The sequence below is a fragment of the Aquarana catesbeiana genome, linkage group LG06 (genome assembly GCF_042186555.1).
Source record: "Aquarana catesbeiana isolate 2022-GZ linkage group LG06, ASM4218655v1, whole genome shotgun sequence".
Lineage (NCBI taxonomy): Eukaryota > Metazoa > Chordata > Amphibia > Anura > Ranidae > Aquarana > Aquarana catesbeiana.
In genome coordinates this window covers 58,999,471-59,017,614 of record NC_133329.1, presented here as the reverse complement: position 1 = coordinate 59,017,614, position 18,144 = coordinate 58,999,471, and the positions used below count along the sequence as shown (strand labels likewise).

Here is an 18,144-nt window from a genome sequence, read left to right as displayed (position 1 = left end):
ATGGCTTTGTTTTTCAACAAAGTAGTTTGTTGGTAAACCATAAGCCATTGATGATCACCAGTTCTAGGAGAAATATTGATCACTAGGCTTTTGTGGTTTACCATAGGTCAGGTGACCATTAGGGCCTAGGTTAACCTGGCGATCATCAGTGGTTTGTTGGTAAACCATATGCCATATGATTGTGATCACATGACTTTGTTTATCAACAAAGCCACTGATGATCACCAGATCAAGAAAGACAGAAACATCACATGGCTTTTGTTAATAAACAAACATCAGGTGACCATTACGTTTTGGCCTGAACTGGTGCTCATCAGTGGTTCTGTTGGTAAATAAAAGCCACATAATTGCGATTGCATGGCTTTATTTTTCAACAAAGTCGTTTGTTGGTAAACCATAAGCCATTGATGATCACCAGATCAAGGAGAAATAATGATCACTAGGCTTTTGTGATTTACCATAGGTCAGGTGACCATTAAGTCCTAGCTTGACCTGGTGACCATCAGTGGTTTGTTGGTAAACCATAAGCCATATCATTGGGATCACGTGGCTTTGTATATCAACAAAGCCACTGATGATCACCAGATCAGGTAGGACATAAAGATCACATGGCTTTTGTTTTTTAACATAGGTCAGGTGACCATTTAGTCCTAAGTTGACCTGGCGATCATCAGTGGTTTGTTGGTAAGCCATAAGCCATATGATTGTGAACACACAGCTTTGTTTATCAACAAAGCCATTGATGTTCTCCAGATCAAGGAGAACAGAAAAATCACATGTCTTTTGTTAATAAACATTAACCATTAAGTCCTTACCTGAACTGGTGATCATCAGTGCTACTGTTGGTAAATAAAAGCCACATAATTGCGATTGCATGGCTTTGTTTTTCAACAAAGTAGTTTGTTGATAAACCATGAGCCATTGATGATCACCAGATCAAGGAGAAATATTGATCACTAGGCTTTTGTGGTTTACCATAGGTCAGGTGACCATTAAGTCCTAGCTTTACCTGGTGATCATCAGTGTTTTTTTGGTAAACCATTGTGGCTTTGTTTATCAACAAAGTCATTGATGATCACCAGATCAAGAAGGAAAGAATGAACACATGGCTTTTGTTAATAAATATAAGTCAGGTGACCATTAAGTCCTAGCTTGACCTGGTGATCATCAATGGTTTTGTTGGTAAATAAAAGCCACAGCATTGCAATTACATGGCTTTTTTTTTTTTTTTCAACAAAGCTACTGATGATCACCAGATCAGGGAGGACATAAAGATCACATGCTTTTGTTTTTTAACATAGGTCAGGTGGTCATTTAGTCCTCGGATGACCTGGCGATCATCAGTGGTTTGTTGGTAAGCCATAAGCCATATGATTGTGAACACACAGCTTTGTTTATCAACAAAGCCATTGATGATCTCCAGATCAAGGAGGACAGAAAAATCACACGGCTTTTGTTAATAAACATTAACCATTAAGTCCTGACCTGAACTGGTGATCATCAGTGGTTCTGTTGATAAAAAAAGCCACATAATTGCGATCATATGGAAGCCACTGATGATCACCAGATCAAGGAGGACAGAATGATCACAAGGCTTTCGTTAATAAATATAGGTCAGGTGACCATTAAGTCCTAGCTTGACTTAGTATTCATCAATGTTTTTTTTTTCCTTGACATGGCTTTATTTATAAACAAAGCCATGTTACACACAGCAATCGGGTCTTTTTTCGGGTCTTTTCCAAGCTTTTCGTGATGATGCATAATGAGTAATTTTTGCACATACTGTATCTAAATCATTTTTATCAATAAATTTGGATTATTGACCATATCTCTAAATCATCATACAGAGACAATTGTACCATCTTTGCAATATGGAGCTCAGCATGTTGTTGAAATCAAGTGTTATCGCACAGAGAAATTTTCCAGCCTGTTGGAAGACCTGCCCATTGAATGATGTACAATTCTTCACTTCTAAGGGGAGAAGTGACGTATCCATGTTTCCATGGCCGGGACTGGAAGACATCATCGCAACCCAAAGTCGCAGATTTGATTATCCCAGATACCCAAATTAATCTACACCTCTAATAAATCCATACCCCCCAACTTTTTGAGATGGGAATGAGGGACACCTATCAGCAAAAGTATGCAGGCATAGGACACACCCCTTGTCATGCCCCCTTAAAGGAGAATTGTACAAAAAATAAAACATTGGTTCAACCCACAAGTGCTTTCTTTTACCACTACTCTTCCTTTATATTGGCTTTTAAAATTTACAAATGCAGCAATTTAGAAATCAGATGAAAGGTTTAGCTCTGGGAAACACTTTTTGATAGATAAAAAGTGCATTTTATATAGATCTATATAGATCAGATCAAAATGAGGGACAAATGAGGAGGATTGAGGGACATTGCTCCAAATCAGGGACAGTCCCTCGAAATCTGGGACAGTTGGGAGCTACGTAAATCCTTCCTATAGTTCTTGGTCTTTACCTGCACTCAGCAATATATTCTGGGCGGTCGGGTGCCAGAGGACAATTCCCACCCGCTTCGTGTGCCCTTCCAAGGTGACGATGGGTTCTGTGAGTGAGCGGGTCAGACCTCCATCCGGGATCTCCCACACCTAAAAGACAGAAGGGGATATTGGTACCGGGGAACACACACAACACACAAGATAAGGTGATGAAATAGTACAGTGACTACTCTTTACTATTCCTCTCTCTCTGAGTGCAGATATAACCTGACTAAAGACAATATCCTGGACATGAACTGCCCCCCTACCATCCCTGATTTGGGCCATTTAGTGGGCAATAAAGTGTGCTTCCAACCAAATACTAAATATCCTCGCTATAGGGGTAACCATTACATGGGGCATTTCTCCCCCTGTATAGAAAATACAGTGGTTAAAATACGGAACAGCAAAAAAAAAAAAGCTGGGTCAATTTTTAGCTTTTAGGGAAGCATTATAAAAAGATCTCAAGATGCCTTCTTAGGACAAAGAACAATAATAGCGGGATTTCATGACCATTATGGAAAATAATTTCTAATGAGATGGTTGAAGTTTTTACTCGATTTAAGCCACTCCTTGATTTGGGCTTTTGCTGCCTATTGTCTGTGAAACAATCGATTAAAGCCCTTGGTGGCACGTGACCTCCCTGCCCCGGATCTTACCATGACGCTGCAGTCTTCTGAGCCGCTGGCAATGACATTGTCGTTGTGGGGGCACCAGTCGATGTCCAGCACTGCGGCCGTGTGACCGCAGACCAGGGGCTGTGACTTATCCAGACGACCGGTCTGCGAAGAGAAGACACAATGGTGACATTATAAATTATTTTCCATTACATATATGGTAAGTCGACCAGAGTTAATCTAAAAGTTGCTAGTGGTTCCTTGCGCAGTGAGCACCGTTGAATAAATTTATCATCTATTCAGCCATCAATGTAAGGGGCCACTTTTCCACTAATTCCCAATGTAAGGGGGGGCTTCTTCTTTGACCACCAATGTAAAGGGGGGCTTCTCCACTGATCACTAATGTAAGGGGGGGGCTTCTCCACTTGACACTTCTATAAGGGGGCCCTTCTTCACTAATCACGAATATATGGGAGCCCTTCTTCACTGACCAACAATGTAAGGGGGTTCCTCTCCACTAATCACTAATGTAAGGGAGCTCTTCTGCACTGACCACCAATGTAAGGGGACCCTTCTTCACTGACCACCAATGTAAAGGGGCTATTATCCACTGATTACTAATGTAAGGGGGCCCTTCTCCACTGATGCCCAATGTAAGGTTTTTTTTCTCCACTGATCACCAAGGTAAGGGGGTTTTTCTCCACTGATCACTAATATATGGGAGCCGTTCCTCACTGACCACCAATGTAAAGGGTGCTTTTTCCATTGATCACTAATGTAAGGGAGCTCTTCTGCACTGACCACTAGGGATGAGCTTCGTGTTCGAGTCGAACCCGTGTTCGACTCGAACATCGGCTGTTCGATCGTTCGCCGAATTGCGAACGTTATGGGCCGTTCGCGCTAAATTCGTGTGGCGCGTCACGGCCCATAATTCACTGCGGCATCGCAGTGCATTGCTGGCTGATGATTGGCCAAGCATGCACTATGACCCGCATGCTTGGCCAATCACAGCGCCGTCAGTAGAGAGAGCTGTAATTGGCCAAAGCCAGGGTGGCTTTGGCCAATTATGGCTCAGGGGATTTAGTACACACCCCACACTATATAAGGCCGCCTGCACGGCGGCCCTGTGTAGTGTGTGTTCCGGTGTGCTGAGAGATAGAGAGAGAGAGAGACAGTGTCATTTGATTTGAGTTAGATAGATTAGGCAGAACAGTCAGTCAGTTAGCTGCACTTACAGTGTATTGTGTATATATATGCATCCCAGGTGTTGCATATATATATATATATATATACACTGTATTCAGTTTAGCTAGATCCGTTCCTGTTATCTTCTATCTAGACTATTTACATTTAATGCAGTGCGTCCTGCTCACAGTGTTCAGCTAGATCCGTTCCTGTTATCTTCTAGACTATTTACATTTAGTGCAGTGCGTCCTGCTCACAGTGTTCAGCTAGATCCGTTCCTGTTAAATTCCTACTGACAGGCAGGCTTGTCTGGTTACAGTATATAAAGCTACCTGAAGAAAATTACAGGTGTTCTATTTGATCCTATTAGTACCACGGTCAGGCAGCTAGACTATTTACATTTAGTACAGTGCGTCCTGCTCACAGTGTTCAGCTAGATCCGTTCCTGTTATCTTCCTACTGACAGGCAGGCTTGTCTGGTTACAGTATATAAAGCTACCTGAAGAAAATTACAGGTGTTCTATTTGATCCTATTAGTACCACGGTCAGGCAGCTAGACTATTTACATTTAGTACAGTGCGTCCTGCTCACAGTGTACAGCTAGATCCGTTCCTGTTATCTTCCTACTGACAGGCAGGCTTGTCTGGTTACAGTATATAAAGCTACCTGAAGAAAATTACAGGTGTTCTATTTGATCCTATTAGTACCACGGTCAGGCAGCTAGACTATTTACATTTAGTACAGTGCGTCCTGCTCACAGTGTTCAGCTAGATCCGTTCCTGTTATCTTCCTACTGACAGGCAGGCTTGTCTGGTTACAGTATATAAAGCTACTTGAAGAAAATTACAGGTGTTCTATTTGATCCTATTAGTACCACGGTCAGGCAGCTAGACTATTTACATTTAGTACAGTGCGTCCTGCTCACAGTGTTCAGCTAGATCCGTTCCTGTTATCTTCCTACTGACAGGCAGGCTTGTCTGGTTACAGTATATAAAGCTACCTGAAGAAAATTACAGGTGTTCTATTTGATCCTATTAGTACCACGGTCAGGCAGCTAGACTATTTACATTTAGTACAGTGCGTCCTGCTCACAGTGTTCAGCTAGATCCGTTCCTGTTATCTTCCTACTGACAGGCAGGCTTGTCTGGTTACAGTATATAAAGCTACCTGAAGAAAATTACAGGTGTTCTATTTGATCCTATTAGTACCACGGTCAGGCAGCTAGACTATTTACATTTAGTACAGTGCGTCCTGCTCACAGTGTACAGCTAGATCCGTTCCTGTTATCTTCCTACTGACAGGCAGGCTTGTCTGGTTACAGTATATAAAGCTACCTGAAGAAAATTACAGGTGTTCTATTTGATCCTATTAGTACCATGGTCAGGCAGCTAGACTATTTACATTTAGTACAGTGCGTCCTGCTCACAGTGTTCAGCTAGATCCGTTCCTGTTATCTTCCTACTGACAGGCAGGCTTGTCTGGTTACAGTATATAAAGCTACCTGAAGAAAATTACAGGTGTTCTATTTGATCCTATTAGTACCACGGTCAGGCAGCTAGACTATTTACATTTAGTACAGTGCGTCCTGCTCACAGTGTTCAGCTAGATCCGTTCCTGTTATCTTCCTACTGACAGGCAGGCTTGTCTGGTTACAGTATATAAAGCTACCTGAAGAAAATTACAGGTGTTCTATTTGATCCTATTAGTACCACGGTCAGGCAGCTAGACTATTTACATTTAGTACAGTGCGTCCTGCTCACAGTGTTCAGCTAGATCCGTTCCTGTTATCTTCCTACTGACAGGCAGGCTTGTCTGGTTACAGTATATAAAGCTACTTGAAGAAAATTACAGGTGTTCTATCCCAGCTTAGTGCAGCTACAGGCCATTAGTATGTCTGGAAGGCCAAGAAGGAGAGGCAGACAGTCACAAGCCAATAAGAGAGGGCAAGCAGGCTCTGTGTCTAGTGCTGGTCGTGGAGACGGTGCATCCTCATCAGCACGTGGCCATGGGACACGCTTGGCCTTTTTTTCGGCAGCTGGCCGTGTTGAGCCGCAACATGCGGAAGACTTGGTCGAGTGGATGACCAAGCCGTCCTCATCCTCCTCATCCTCTCTCACCCATGCCCAGGGTGCTTTGTCTGGCAAAGCAGCGGCCTCTTCCCTCAGCTCAATGTCATCAGTGACTCCTTCCCTAGCTCCACCATGTCCTCATGAGGATTCCCTCGAACTGTTTGACCACAGTGTTGGGTACATGCTCCAGGAGGATGCCCAGCGTTTGGAAGGCTCTGATGACGATACTGAGCTCGATGAAGGCAGTAACATGAGCACGGACAGAGGGGGTGCCCAAGAAGGACAGCAATCTGGCAGTCATGCTCCCCCTGCTGCAGCATACTGCCAGGTTTGCTCCAGTGATGAGGAGGGAGGGGATGATGAGGTCACTGACTCAACGTGGGTGCCTGATAGGAGAGAGGAGGAGGAGGAGGAGGAGGAGGAGGAGGCGGCGGCACATCACCAACGAGGCAGGATGCCCTCCAGGGGCCAGCCTAAGGGCAGCACATTGACTGCATCACACCCCAAAGCTCCACATGTGCAGGGCGCTGCAGTCTCTGCGCGTTATTCAAAAAGTTCTTTGGTGTGGGCCTTTTTTGAGACGAGTGCATCAGATCGCACCGCTGCTATTTGCAACATATGTCTCAAGCGTATCTCGCGTGGCCAAAACATCTCCCGCTTGGGTACCACATGCTTGACCAGACATATGTTGACTAGGGATGAGCTTCGTGTTCGAGTCGAACCCATGTTCGACTCGAACATCGGCTGTTCGATCGTTCGCCGAATTGCGAACGTTATGGGCCGTTCGCGCTAAATTCGTGTGGCGCGTCACGGCCCATAATTCACTGCGGCATCGCAGTGCATTGCTGGCTGATGATTGGCCAAGCATGCACTATGACCTGCATGCTTGGCCAATCACAGCGCCGTCAGTAGAGAGAGCTGTAATTGGCCAAAGCCAGGGTGGCTTTGGCCAATTATGGCTCAGGGGATTTAGTACACACCCCACACTATATAAGGCCGCCTGCACGGCGGCCCTGTGTAGTGTGTGTTCCGGTGTGCTGAGAGATAGAGAGAGAGAGAGACAGTGTCATTTGATTTGAGTTAGATAGATTAGGCAGAACAGTCAGTCAGTTAGCTGCACTTACAGTGTATTGTGTATATATATATGCATCCCAGGTGTTGCATATATATATATATACACTGTATTCAGTTTAGCTAGATCCGTTCCTGTTATCTTCTATCTAGACTATTTACATTTAATGCAGTGCGTCCTGCTCACAGTGTTCAGCTAGATCCGTTCCTGCTATTTACATTTAGTGCAGTGCGTCCTGCTCACAGTGTTCAGCTAGATCCGTTCCTGTTATCTTCTAGACTATTTACATTTAGTGCAGTGCGTCCTGCTCACAGTGTTCAGCTAGATCCGTTCCTGCTATTTACATTTAGTGCAGTGCGTCCTGCTCACAGTGTTCAGCTAGATCCGTTCCTGCTATTTACATTTAGTGCAGTGCGTCCTGCTCACAGTGTTCAGCTAGATCCGTTCCTGCTATTTACATTTAGTGCAGTGCGTCCTGCTCACAGTGTTCAGCTAGATCCGTTCCTGCTATTTACATTTAGTGCAGTGCGTCCTGCTCACAGTGTTCAGCTAGATCCGTTCCTGCTATTTACATTTAGTGCAGTGCGTCCTGCTCACAGTGTTCAGCTAGATCCGTTCCTGCTATTTACATTTAGTGCAGTGCGTCCTGCTCACAGTGTTCAGCTAGATCCGTTCCTGTTATCTTCTAGACTATTTACATTTAGTGCAGTGCGTCCTGCTCACAGTGTTCAGCTAGATCCGTTCCTGTTATCTTCTAGACTATTTACATTTAGTGCAGTGCGTCCTGCTCACAGTGTTCAGCTAGATCCGTTCCTGCTATTTACATTTAGTGCAGTGCGTCCTGCTCACAGTGTTCAGCTAGATCCGTTCCTGCTATTTACATTTAGTGCAGTGCGTCCTGCTCACAGTGTTCAGCTAGATCCGTTCCTGCTATTTACATTTAGTGCAGTGCGTCCTGCTCACAGTGTTCAGCTAGATCCGTTCCTGTTATCTTCTAGACTATTTACATTTAGTGCAGTGCGTCCTGCTCACAGTGTTCAGCTAGATCCGTTCCTGTTATCTTCTAGACTATTTACATTTAGTGCAGTGCGTCCTGCTCACAGTGTTCAGCTAGATCCGTTCCTGCAATTTACATTTAGTGCAGTGCCCCTAGTGTCTACCCCTAGGAAGGGAAATTCTCTCCTGTAAGAGTTAATATGGGAAAACAATTTCTCCTTTCCACTGATGCTTTCCAATCCTTGTTCCACAAAAAAACCCAAATTTTCAAAAAACATTTTTCATTGGGACAAAAAAGTGAGGTGAAATCTTCTGAAGAGGAGGAAAGACAGCAAAACAAATGTCACAGGGGTGATAACCCTTCCCTATGTTTTCCAAAAAGCTTAGAAAAGATTTTTTGGCTGGAGCTAAACACGTTAAAAATGTTCAAAATTACAAACAGATTCTACTTAACAACAAACCTACAGTCCCTGTCTTGTTTGCACCGCCTGTATACTGCTGTTCAGAGTATATAGGGCCTGGTGGCCCCACACCTTTCCTTATTTTAATTTGGGTGCGGGGTTCCCCTTAATATCCATACAAGACCCAAAGGGCCTGGTAATGGACTGGGGGGTACCCATGCCGTTTGTCTCACTGATTTTCATCCATATTGCCATGACCCGACATGACATTAAACCCGCAAGCAGTTTTAAATGAGATTTTTTCCTTTAAAAATGACATTTGGTGCAGGGACTGTTCTAAACATGGGAAACACGCGTCACTTTACAGGCATACTATAGACACCCCCCAGGTACGATATTTAAAGGAATATTTCACTTTTTTTTTTTTACTTTAAGCATCATTAAAATCACTGCTCCCGAAAAAACAGCCGTTTTTAAAAGTTTTTTTTGCATTGATACATGTCCCCTGGGGTAGGACCCGGGTCCCCAAACCCTTTTTAGGACAATACCATGCAAATTAGCCTTTAAAATGAGCACTTTTGATTTCGAACGTTCGAGTCCCATAGACGTCAATGGGGTTCTAACGTTCGTGCGAACTTTCGGTCCGTTCGCGGGTTCTGGTGCGAACCGAACCGGGGGGTGTTCGGCTCATCCCTAATGTTGACCTGCCATGCAGTTCGTTGGCAAGCGTATCTAAAAGACCCACACCAAAGAACAAAGAGGATCTCTCCTTGCTCCTCATCAGCTGAGATTTCCAACCCCACTAGACCTTCAGTCCTCTCTGAGACCTGCAGTGAGAGGAATGAAGGTGTAGAATTAGGTGTGTCACAGCCAAGTACTTGTGGGCAATCTGCTTTTGGTACACCGACGTCAGATTGTACCAGGCAAATTTCCCTGCCCCAGCTGCTGCACCGCCGAAAGAAGTTTGCTCCCAGCCATCCACATGCCCAGCGGTTGAATGCTAGCTTGGCAAAATTGCTAGCACTTCAACTGCTGCCTTTTCAGTTGGTAGACTCTGCCCCCTTCCGTGAGTTTGTGGAATGTGCGGTTCCTCAGTGGCAGGTACCCAAACGCCACTTTTTCTCACGGAAGGCGATTCCGGCTCTCTACCGGCATGTGGAAGGCAATGTCCATGCCTCGCTGGACAGGGCGGTCAGCGGTAAGGTGCATATTACCGCTGACTCATGGTCCAGCAGGCATGGACAGGGACGTTACCTAAGTTTCACGGCGCATTGGGTGACTCTGCTGGCAGCTGGGAAGGATGCAGGACAAGGTGCAGTAGTGTTGGAGGTTGTTCCGCCACCACGCCTCCAAAATGCTGATTGTGACACACCTCTCTCCTCCACCCCCTCCTCTTCTTCTTCCTCCATGGCCTCTTCCTCGGAACCAGCGGTGCTCCGTAGGCGTTCAAGGGGCTACGCAAGTACGCAGGCCAAAAGATGCCATGCGGTGCTTGAGCTGGTGTGCTTGGGGGACAGGAGCCACACTGGGGCAGAGGTTTTGTCAGCTCTGCAGGGGCAGGTTCAGAGGTGGTTGACGCCACGCCAACTTAAGGCAGGAATGGTGGTTTGCGACAATGGCACCAACCTCCTCTCTGCCCTCCGACAGGGACAAATGACCCATGTGCCCTGTTTGGCTCACGTCCTTAACTTGGTGGTGCAGCGGTTCTTGGGCAGGTACCCGGGCTTACAGGATGTCCTGAGGCAGGCCAGGAAAGTCTGTGTGCATTTCCGCCGGTCATATAATGCCAGTGCTCGGCTGACGGACCTCCAAAAGGAGTTTAACCTGCCCAAGAACCGCCTAATCTGTGACATGCCCACCAGGTGGAACTCAATGTTGGCCATGCTGCAGCGGCTGCACACGCAGCAGAGGGCCATCAATGAGTACCTGTGCGACTATGGCACCAGGACAGGGTCAGGGGAGCGTGTTTTTTTTTCCCCACGCCAGTGGGCCATGATCAGGGATGCATGCACTGTCCTGTCACCATTCGAGGAGGCCACGAGGATGGTGAGCAGTGACAGTGCATGCATCAGTGACACTGTCCCCCTTGTCCACCTGTTGGAGCACACGCTGCGTGGAATAATGGACAGGGCACTTGAGGCAGAACAGAGGCAGGAAGAGGAGGACTTCCTTAGCTCTCAAGGCCCCCTTTATCCAGACAGTGTTCCTGCGTGCCCGCCGATCACACAGGAAGAGGACGAGGAGGAAGAGGAGGAGGAGGAAGATTGTGTCAGTATGGAGGTGGAGCCTGGCACTCAGCATCAGCAGCAGTCTTTAAGGGATCAGTCCCAAGAAACACATGGACTTGTACGTGGCTGGGAGGAGGTGGCTGCGGACCATGTCGTTCTTAGTGACCCAGAGGACTCCGGACCGAATGCCTCAGCAAACCTACGCTGCATGGCCTCCCTGATCCTGCAAAGCCTGCGTAAGGATCCTCGTATTCGTGGTATCAAGGAGAAGGACCAATACTGGCTGGCAACCCTCCTTGATCCACGTTACAAGGGTAAGGTTGCGGACCTTATCTTGCCATCGCAGAGGGAGCAGAGGATGAAACATCTTCGGGAGGCCTTGCAGAAAGGTCTGTGCAACGCGTTCCCAGAGACTGGGAGGTTACAAACTCCTGTTTCTGGACAACGTGTTGCTGAGGCTTCGGTCAGTCAAAGAAGGAGCGGTGGAGAAGGTGGCCGTCTGACCGATGCGTTCAGACAATTTTTTGGTCCGCAGCCCCAAGGTATGATCGGTTCCAGCAACCATCGCCAGCGTCTGTTTTACATGGTGCAGGAATACCTAGGGGCAAGATCAGACTTGGACACCTTTCCCACCGAAAATCCTCTGGGTTACTGGGTCTTGAGGATGGATCACTGGCCAGAGCTTGCACAGTATGCAATTGAGCTACTGGCCTGTCCTGCATCCAGCGTTCTTTCGGAACGCACATTCAGTGCTGCTGGAGGCGTGGTAACCGATCACAGGGTGCGTCTGTCCACCGACTCGGTCGATCGGCTGACCTTCATAAAAATGAATGAGTCTTGGATCACCACCAGCTACCAAGCACCTGATGCTGATGTAACCGAATAATTTTTTTTGAAATCTCAGATCCCTTCAAAGACTGCCTATGCTGATGCTGAGTGACTATCCCTGAGTAATTATCCTCTTCCTCCTCAATCATCACGCTGATAGCTTGTAAGAACATTTTTGGTTCTGGGCGCCACCACCAGTGCCTAAGGCACAATTTTTCAGCCCCTGTTTAACAGGGGCGTGTAATTACAATTTTTGATGTAATACTTTGCAGCAGGGCTCGTTCCTGCATTCCAACTAGAGTGTCTGTGAGGGGTTGCAGTGTTGTGGCACCAGCACCAGTGCCTAAGGCCCAATTTTTCTGCCCCTGTCTAACAGGGGCGTGTAATTACAATTTTTGATGCAATACTTTGCAGCAGGGCTCGTTCCTGCGTTCCAACTAGAGTGTCTGTGAGGGGTTGCAGTGTTGTGGCACCAGCACCAGTGCCTAAGGCCCAATTTTTCTGCCCCTGTCTAACAGGGGCGTGTAATTACAATTTTTGATGCAATACTTTGCAGCAGGGCTCGTTCCTGCGTTCCAACTAGAGTGTCTGTGAGGGGTTGCAGTGTTGTGGCACCAGCACCAGTGCCTAAGGCCCAATTTTTCTGCCCCTGTCTAACAGGGGCGTGTAATTACAATTTTTGATGCAATACTTTGCAGCAGGGCTCGTTCCTGCGTTCCAACTAGAGTGTCTGTGAGGGGTTGCAGTGTTGTGGCACCAGCACCAGTGCCTAAGGCCCAATTTTTCTGCCCCTGTCTAACAGGGGCGTGTAATTACAATTTTTGAAGCAATAATTTGCAGCAGGGCTCGTTCCTGCGTTCCAACTAGAGTGTCTGTGAGGGGTTGCAGTGTTGTGGCACCAGCACCAGTGCCTAAGGCCTAATTTTTCAGCTCCTGTTCAACAGGGGCATGTAATTACAATTCTTGATCTAATATTTCACAGCAGGGCCCTGTGAGGGCTTACAGTGTTGTGGCCACAGCAACACCTAAGGCCCAAATTTCTGCTGAGTATATAGGGCAGGACCCTACTTTCAAACATCTAACTTACAAACGACTCCTACTTGCAAACGGAAGGAGACAACAGGAAGTGAGATGAAATCTACCCCTAGGAAGGGAAATTCTTTCCTGTAAGAGTTAATATGGGAAAACAATTTCTCCTTTCCACTGATGCTTTCCAATCCTTGTTCCACAAAAAAACCCAAATTTTCAAAAAACATTTTTCATTGGGACAAAAAAGTGAGGTGAAATCTTCTGAAGAGGAGGAAAGACAGCAAAACAAATGTCACAGGGGTGATAACCCTTCCCTATGTTTTCCAAAAAGCTTAGAAAAGATTTTTTGGCTGGAGCTAAACACGTTAAAAATGTTCAAAATTACAAACAGATTCTACTTAACAACAAACCTACAGTCCCTGTCTTGTTTGCACCGCCTGTATACTGCTGTTCAGAGTATATAGGGCCTGGTGGCCCCACACCTTTCCTTATTTTAATTTGGGTGCGGGGTTCCCCTTAATATCCATACAAGACCCAAAGGGCCTGGTAATGGACTGGGGGGTACCCATGCCGTTTGTCTCACTGATTTTCATCCATATTGCCATGACCCGACATGACATTAAACCCGCAAGCAGTTTTAAATGAGATTTTTTCCTTTAAAAATGACATTTGGTGCAGGGACTGTTCTAAACATGGGAAACACGCGTCACTTTACAGGCATACTATAGACACCCCCCAGGTACGATATTTAAAGGAATATTTCACTTTTTTTTTTTTTACTTTAAGCATCATTAAAATCACTGCTCCCGAAAAAACGGCCGTTTTTAAAAGTTTTTTTTGCATTGATACATGTCCCCTGGGGTAGGACCCGGGTCCCCAAACCCTTTTTAGGACAATACCATGCAAATTAGCCTTTAAAATGAGCACTTTTGATTTCGAACGTTCGAGTCCCATAGACGTCAATGGGGTTCTAACGTTCGTGCGAACTTTCGGTCCGTTCGCGGGTTCTGGTGCGAACCGAACCGGGGGGTGTTCGGCTCATCCCTACTGACCACCAATGTAAGGGGACCCTTTTCACTGACCCCCAATGTAAAGGGACCCTTCTTCACTGACCACCAATGTAAGGGGACCCTTCTAAACTGACCACCAATGTAAGGGGACCCTTCTTCACTGACCACCAATCTAAGGGGATCCTTCTTTAGTGACCACCAATGTAAAGGGGCTATTCTCCACTGATTACTAATGTAAGGGGGCCCTTCTTCACTGATCCCCAATGTAAGGTTCTTTTTTTCTCCACTGATCACCAATGTAAGGGGGTTATTTCTCCACTGATCACTAATATATGGGAGCCGTTCCTCACTGACCACCAATGTAAGGGGTGCTTTTGCCACTGATCACTAATGTAAGGGGGACCTTCTCCACTGACCACCAATGTAAGGGGTGCTTCTTGCACTGACCACCAATGTAAGCAGACCCTTCTTCACTGAACACCAATGTAAGCAGACCCTTCTTCACTTACCACCAATGTAAAGGGGGGCCTTCTCCAATGATTACTACTATAAGGGGGCCCTTCTTCACTAATATACGGGAGCCCTTCTTCACTGACCAACAATGTAAGGAAGTTCCTCTCCACTGATCACAAATGTAAGGGAGCTCTTCTGCACTGACCACCAATGTAAGGGGACCCTTCTTCACTGACCACCAATGTAAAGGGGCTATTATCCACTGATTACTAATGTAAGGGGGCCCTTCTTCATTGATCTCCAATGTAAGATTTTTTTTTCTCCACTGATCACCAATGTAAGAGGGTTTTTCTTCACTGATCACTAATATATGGGAACCGCTCCTCACTGACCACCAATGTAAGGGGTGCTTTTCCACTGCTCACTAATGTAAAGGGGACCTTCTCCACTGACCACCAATGTAACGGGTGCTTTTTCCACTGACCACCAACGTGAGGGGGCCCTTCCTATTTGATCACTAATATAAGAGGGCCTTTTTCCACTGACTACCAATGTAAGGGGGTGCTTCTCCACTAATCAGTAATATAAGGGACTCCTCTCCACTGACTACCAAAGTAAGGGGGCACTTTTCCACTGACCGCAATGTAGGGGGTCTTTCTCCACTGATCCCCAATATAAGGGGACACTTCTCCTCTGACAACTAGTGTAAAAGAACTCTACAATTTTCATTTTTTGTGTACCTATGGTGGCAAGTATTATTTTATATATATATTTTATTTTTATTAAAAATTATTTTGTTGTATAGAGCAAGAGGTTGTAAAAAAAAAAAAAAACCTTCCCCAGCTTTCGAATATACTATGTGGTGTATTTGAATAAAAAAATCACAGAGCTATTTATCCTTTGAAAGTGCATTTCCATTCATTCTGTGCAAATGGGGTAAAAATGAATATTATTAGGCTATTTTCTCTCCAGGTCGAATGTGTGAATAAAAAAAAAATACTGCATTATGTCCACTAGATGGAGCTTACAATCACACTATTTATTTCCTGTCTAGTGGCCATAATGAGGTATTTTCCTGATTTACACATTTGACCTGACAAGAAAACAGCCTACTAACATAACATTTTGCCATGATTTGCACAGAACAAGCGTACATGTTTTACAGGATGAATAGCTCATAGCTCTGCAGTTTTTATTTATTTTTTGCTAATTTTCTATTCTTTTATTTAAAACTTCATACAACTTGCTGTTAACACAAATGTTTCATGCACGTAGGTGTAGTAATTTGTGAGTTCCCTCAGGCTGGAAAATGATTTCAAGGGTACCTCTGGGGTACAAAGGTTGAGAAAGGCTGGTCAATGAAGTGGTTCTAGCCATGTGGTCATTGGTCACCATGCCTGCTCTGCCACTCTCTGAGACAGAGGAACAAAGAGTCACACTTGCTATCCACAGGTTATTCATTTTAGGGGATTCTGTTTCCAGTTGTGGGTCTCAGATAAGTTTCCTCTGGAAGCAAGTGCAAGACTTCCCTTAAAAGCCATTTCCTTGGTGCATTTCTCAGATCTGAGACTTCCCCTACCTTATGATTGTCCCTTCTTGTCTCTTATGTTGCAACATTAGATTCCAGCTCCGGGTCCAATGACCTGTAGCTGCAACAATGGGGTATTGAGCCCCTTAAAGTGAAGCCGTGAGTACCCCAAAAAGGGAAACCTCTTCCAAATAGTAACCTCCTCCAGATTGAATGTCGCTGTGTGCCATCTGTAGAGAGCTGGGCACCCCTGGGAACCAACAACCAGATTGTATGGTAGCTGTCTTGTGGCTTGTACCCTGCTGCCCCTTGTGCCTTACTAACCAGTAGACATGTGCACTGCCGAAAAAAATTGTTCGTTTTAGTTTAATTTGTTTCTTTTCTTTTTTTTTCCGTTTTTGGGTCATTTGTTTAGATCGAAATTCGCTATTTCAAATAAATTCGTAACTTTAGAAAAATTTTAATTCGTTATGTTCCATTTGTTTTCATGCAGTATTCATAAATATGAAAATTCGTAAAAATACGTAAATTCGAAAATTCAGGAATTTGGAAATTCAAAAATCCAAAATAATAACTAACTATTAAATTATAGGTATTGGAATATCCTTTCAAGTTTGGCTGTTTATGAACGTAACGAATTTATCCGAAGTTACGAATTATCCAGTTTAGAGAATGCCGCATCTAAATGAATGAAATGTAACAAATTAATAACAATAAAAAGTTCTTCTTATTATTATTATTAATTTGTTACGTTCCATTTGTTTAGATGTGGCATTCTCTATATTGGATAATTCGTAACTTCGGATAAATTCGTATTCGTTTTTTTTCCGTTCGTTTAGATGCGGTATTCATAAATGTGAAAATTCGTAAGTTCAAAAATTCGTAAATACTAGTGGAGACGATGGCAGAGAATAGACTTCTTCCATTGGAAAGGTTGGGCGCAGAACACAAAACAAAATGGATGCAGTATGGATTGCTCCAACGGTATATCACATCTATAATAAAGGAGTTTGTATTAGACAGGCCTTTGACAAGATCTATAAATATTTGAATTCAGAGAATAAAGGACCGGAGCTACCCTACATAAAGAAATGGGAATTAGAGATAGGGATGGAAATCCCCAGGGAAATATGGAAAAAGGCAATCATAGCAACCCATAAACTTTCAATATCTGCTAAACATCAAGAAAGGAACTATAAAATCTTAGCCAGATGGTATAGGTTTTTTATTTTTTTTTTTTTTATTTTATTATATTTTTTTTTTTTCTGTTGTTGTCGTTGTTGTATGGTTTGTTGGTATGAATGGGTATGATTGAGTAGGAGAGAGGGTGGGGGGTGGGTTTAAATTATGGAATGTACATCCTTGAATTAATTTTGTAGTTCAAAGGAAATAGAAAATTGAATAATGGCTTTGATAAAGAATTATAGAATTACTTTATGTTATGGATGTGTATATATATTATAAAGTGTTGTTAAAAACGTTTTGATAAATAAAGATTGTATAAAAAAAAAAAAAAATTCGTAAATACGTAAATTCTGAAATACGTAAATTCTGAAATTCAAATATCCAAAATAATAATTAGCTATTAAATTATAGGTATTGGAATATCTTTTCAAATTTGGCTGTTAGTGAACGTAACGAATAAGAATTTATCCAAAGTTACGAATTATCCAAAATAACGAATGCTGCATCTAAATGAATGGAACGTAACAAATCAATAACAATAAATAATAACAATAAAATGTTTTTATTATTATTATTATTTATTATTATTAATTTGTTACGTTCCATTTGTTTAGATGCGGCATTCGCTATATCGGATAATACGTAACTTTTATAAATTCGTATTCGTTACGTTCACTAACAGCCAAATTTGAAAGGAAATTCCAATACCTATAATTGAATAGTTAGTAATAGTTATTATTATTAGTTAGTTAGTTCGTTATTTCAGATTTTCCAATTTTTGGGTTTTCGAATTTTCTTTACTATTTTCGGATTCTTGTTCTTTTGAATTTTCCGGTTTTTCATTCTTATTTTCGAAATTTCGAATTTCTGATTTTACGCATTTAGGAATTTTGGTTTTTCGGAAAAATTGGTTTCATGGGTTTTTTGTTAATTCGAATATTTCCGAATGAACGAATTTGTCGAGTTTCGTCAAAAAACTAATTCAGGACGAAACGAATTGCACATGTCTACCAACCAGTAACTAGGATGTGTGGC

At 43.9% G+C, this 18,144-nt stretch overlaps 1 protein-coding gene across 1 annotated transcript in view; it reads right to left on the bottom strand.

Moving 5' to 3' along the window:
* The window catches only part of CORO1A (coronin 1A), a 70,547-nt gene that overhangs the window by 11,593 nt on the left and 40,810 nt on the right, over positions 1–18,144 (bottom strand). Inside the window, exons 3-4 of the mRNA XM_073636009.1 lie at positions 3,168–3,290; positions 2,490–2,619 (exon numbers count right to left, since the gene is read on the bottom strand). Coding sequence (XP_073492110.1) covers positions 2,490–2,619; positions 3,168–3,290 — 253 coding nt within the window. The remainder of the gene's footprint in view (positions 1–2,489; positions 2,620–3,167; positions 3,291–18,144) is intronic.